At 59.3% G+C, this 2,612-nt stretch overlaps 1 protein-coding gene across 1 annotated transcript in view; it reads right to left on the bottom strand.

Moving 5' to 3' along the window:
- Positions 1-2,612, bottom strand: part of RNF39 (ring finger protein 39) — a 4,136-nt gene that overhangs the window by 916 nt on the left and 608 nt on the right. Inside the window, exons 2-4 of the mRNA XM_029944876.1 lie at positions 1,898-1,920; positions 1,591-1,682; positions 6-110 (exon numbers count right to left, since the gene is read on the bottom strand). Coding sequence (XP_029800736.1) covers positions 6-110; positions 1,591-1,682; positions 1,898-1,920 — 220 coding nt within the window. The remainder of the gene's footprint in view (positions 1-5; positions 111-1,590; positions 1,683-1,897; positions 1,921-2,612) is intronic.

Here is a 2,612-nt window from a genome sequence, read left to right as displayed (position 1 = left end):
GGGGCCGTCGGGGGGCGCAGGGGTCCCCGGCGGGGCCAGCCGGACGCTGCGGCGGTCCGCTGAGATGAGCAGGCGGCGGTGTGCGGTGCCCGGGTCCAGGGTCAGGTCGGCTACGGAGGGGCAGAGGGGGCCGAGTCAGAGGCTGGGGGAGACCATGCAGCAGAGGGCACCAAAGAGGCCTCCCGACGGCTCCGGCTCCGAAGGCGGCTGTGGGGCCCGCACCCGCGTGGATGGGCCACTTCCGTAGAAACGGACGGGAGCCGGCCCCTGCCGGCCCAGTGCGGAGACCAAAGGAAAGGTTGCCCGGGTTGTGGGGGTGGGAGAAGAGGGGGGCTGATTGATCCCACTTCCGGGGTGGAGTAAGGCCTGGGGGTGGGGCGTGGGAACAAGTCAGCAGTCCGGGGAAGGTGGATCTGAAGAGGACTGGCCGGAGAACTGGGACCCCAAGCAAAAGTGGGAGTGGACTGGCTTATTTCCACAGGGAGTGTGGGGCAGGAGAAGAGAAATAACCACCGCGCTGTGTGTATGGTTTGCTTTTCAGAAAAGGTTTCTGGACTAGGGGTGCGAGAAGCTTCCTGGGCTGTGTGGGATGGTGTGGGGCACCTTTCCTGGCAGGGTTCTTTTTGTAAAGATTTTATTTGTTAGTAATGTCTATACCCCATGTGGGGCTCGAACTTACAACCCCGAGATCAAGTGTTGCTCGCTTAAAAAAGGGGGGGAGGGGGGTACCTGGGTGGTGGCTTAGTCACTTGAGTGGCTGACTCTTGATTTCACCTTAGGTCATGATCTCAGGGTCGTGGGATCACGCCCTGAGTTGGTCAGGCTCTGCACTGTGTGGAGCCAGCTTGAGGTTCTCTTTCTCCGCTCCCCCTTCCCCTCTACTCCTCTCTCTTCTCCTTTACCCCTCCCTCCCCTCTCAAAAAAAAACTCAAAACAAGAAAAGAGTTGCATGCTGTACCGACTGAGCTAGCCAGGTGTCCCTCTGGCCAGCACCTTTGGTAGTGAGCCGGGAGGGGCCCCCCAGGAAGCTGCAGAGAAGGCCCAGAGCCCCAGGGGCAGAGTCCTCAGAAGCAGCTGACCTCATGGAGTCCTGACGGGTAAGGGGGGGAATTGCTGGAATATGAAGAACTGAGGATAGATGTTAGGGGTCAAATTGTGTTTCCCCCAAAAAGACATGTTGCAGCCTCCCAGGACCTCAGAACGTGCACTTAGCTGGAAATAGAGCCTTTACAGAGGTAATTAAGTTAAAATGAGGTCGTTAGGCCCAATGTGACTGGTGTCATAAAAAGAGCAAGTTTGGCCCCAGAGATGAATGAGTACAGAAGGGAAGCCAGGAGCAGACACACGAGAGTCCCTGCAGGAGGAGCTCTGGAAGAGAGGCGGGGCCTCGGAAGGAGCCCGTCCCAGCAACACAGCCGCGTCGGCCGCGCCCCCAGAGCTGTGGTCAAGCCCCGCCCCGTGTGGTGCTCCGTGCAGCCCCCGGGAGCTCACACAGACGTCAGAAAAGACGCGATCAAGTCTGCGAGGGAAAGAAGGGGCGAATGTGACGCAGACTGCCACCCAGTGCGTCCCACCCCACCCCCTCCTTACCAGTCAGTCTGTGCAGCATGTTTTTCACCACTGGATAATCTTCGGGGACATCGTCGTCTGAGTTAGATGACTTGGGTGTTGGGGCATCAAGTCTGGACAGATGAGGGGGAAGGGTCAGGAAGTCGGTAGATACCTTCTGCCCTCCGACGCCCCCACCCAGACCCCACTGACATCTCTGGGGCGGGGAGGGGTGAGTTCGTGCCCAGAAAAGCTGTGTGTGAGTGAGGACAGAGATGTGAGCCCACAGAGAAGGTGATGGATGTGTCAGCTGATGGTGGGAAGGAAGGGACACTAAAGCGGAACTCACCTCCTCCATGTCTTCCTCGTGTCCTGGAACGGGCAGAAGAGAACACGAGTGTGAGCTCGGGGCTTCCATCTGCTGCAGCCCCCCTCACCCTGCCACCTCTCACAGTGACCTCGCCTGGCCCTTCCTTCCTCTTCATCGCCACCCACTGCCCTCCTCCCCAGCCCAGCTTCATCCACGCCTGGGATTTGCCCCTCTCACCCTTCAGGGTCCTTGCCATTCCCTGCTGCCTTATGGGCTTCGTTCTGTGTCTTTCTTGGTTCCCATCCTGACCTACCGTCCTGAGGCTGTCCCTCCCCTCCATTACTCTGACCAAACCTCCCGCAGCCCTGGAGCTAAGAGTTGGCATACAAGAGCCTTGTAATAAAGCTGCTTCTCCTGTTGCCATAAAAGCCCAGTGGCGTCTATTGGGCCCTTGGCTTTGTGTCTCTCTACCTTGGCCAAGCGTGTGCCGTCCCAGGAGGTCCAGCAGGGCGGGACCCAGCCCTGGATGCCCTCCTCCAATACAGGGTCTCCCCTGCCCCCCTCACTGTCCGGTGGGGATGACTGGGGCGGCCAGTGTGGCGGCAAGGGAAGAGAGGAAGGACGATTTGCCTAATTACGCCAATTACACCCGGACTAATTAGGTCTATGTAGACTTCAAAGTGTGGAGGCAAGACCCGAGACCGGCTAGGCTGCTGGGGAGAAGCCAGTCCGGAGTCCCGGACGCCTGGGGGTC

This window comes from Suricata suricatta, chromosome 7, assembly GCF_006229205.1.
Source record: "Suricata suricatta isolate VVHF042 chromosome 7, meerkat_22Aug2017_6uvM2_HiC, whole genome shotgun sequence".
NCBI lineage: Eukaryota > Metazoa > Chordata > Mammalia > Carnivora > Herpestidae > Suricata > Suricata suricatta.
Note: the sequence above shows the minus strand (reverse complement) of the source record. Positions and strands in the feature narration are given on the sequence as shown.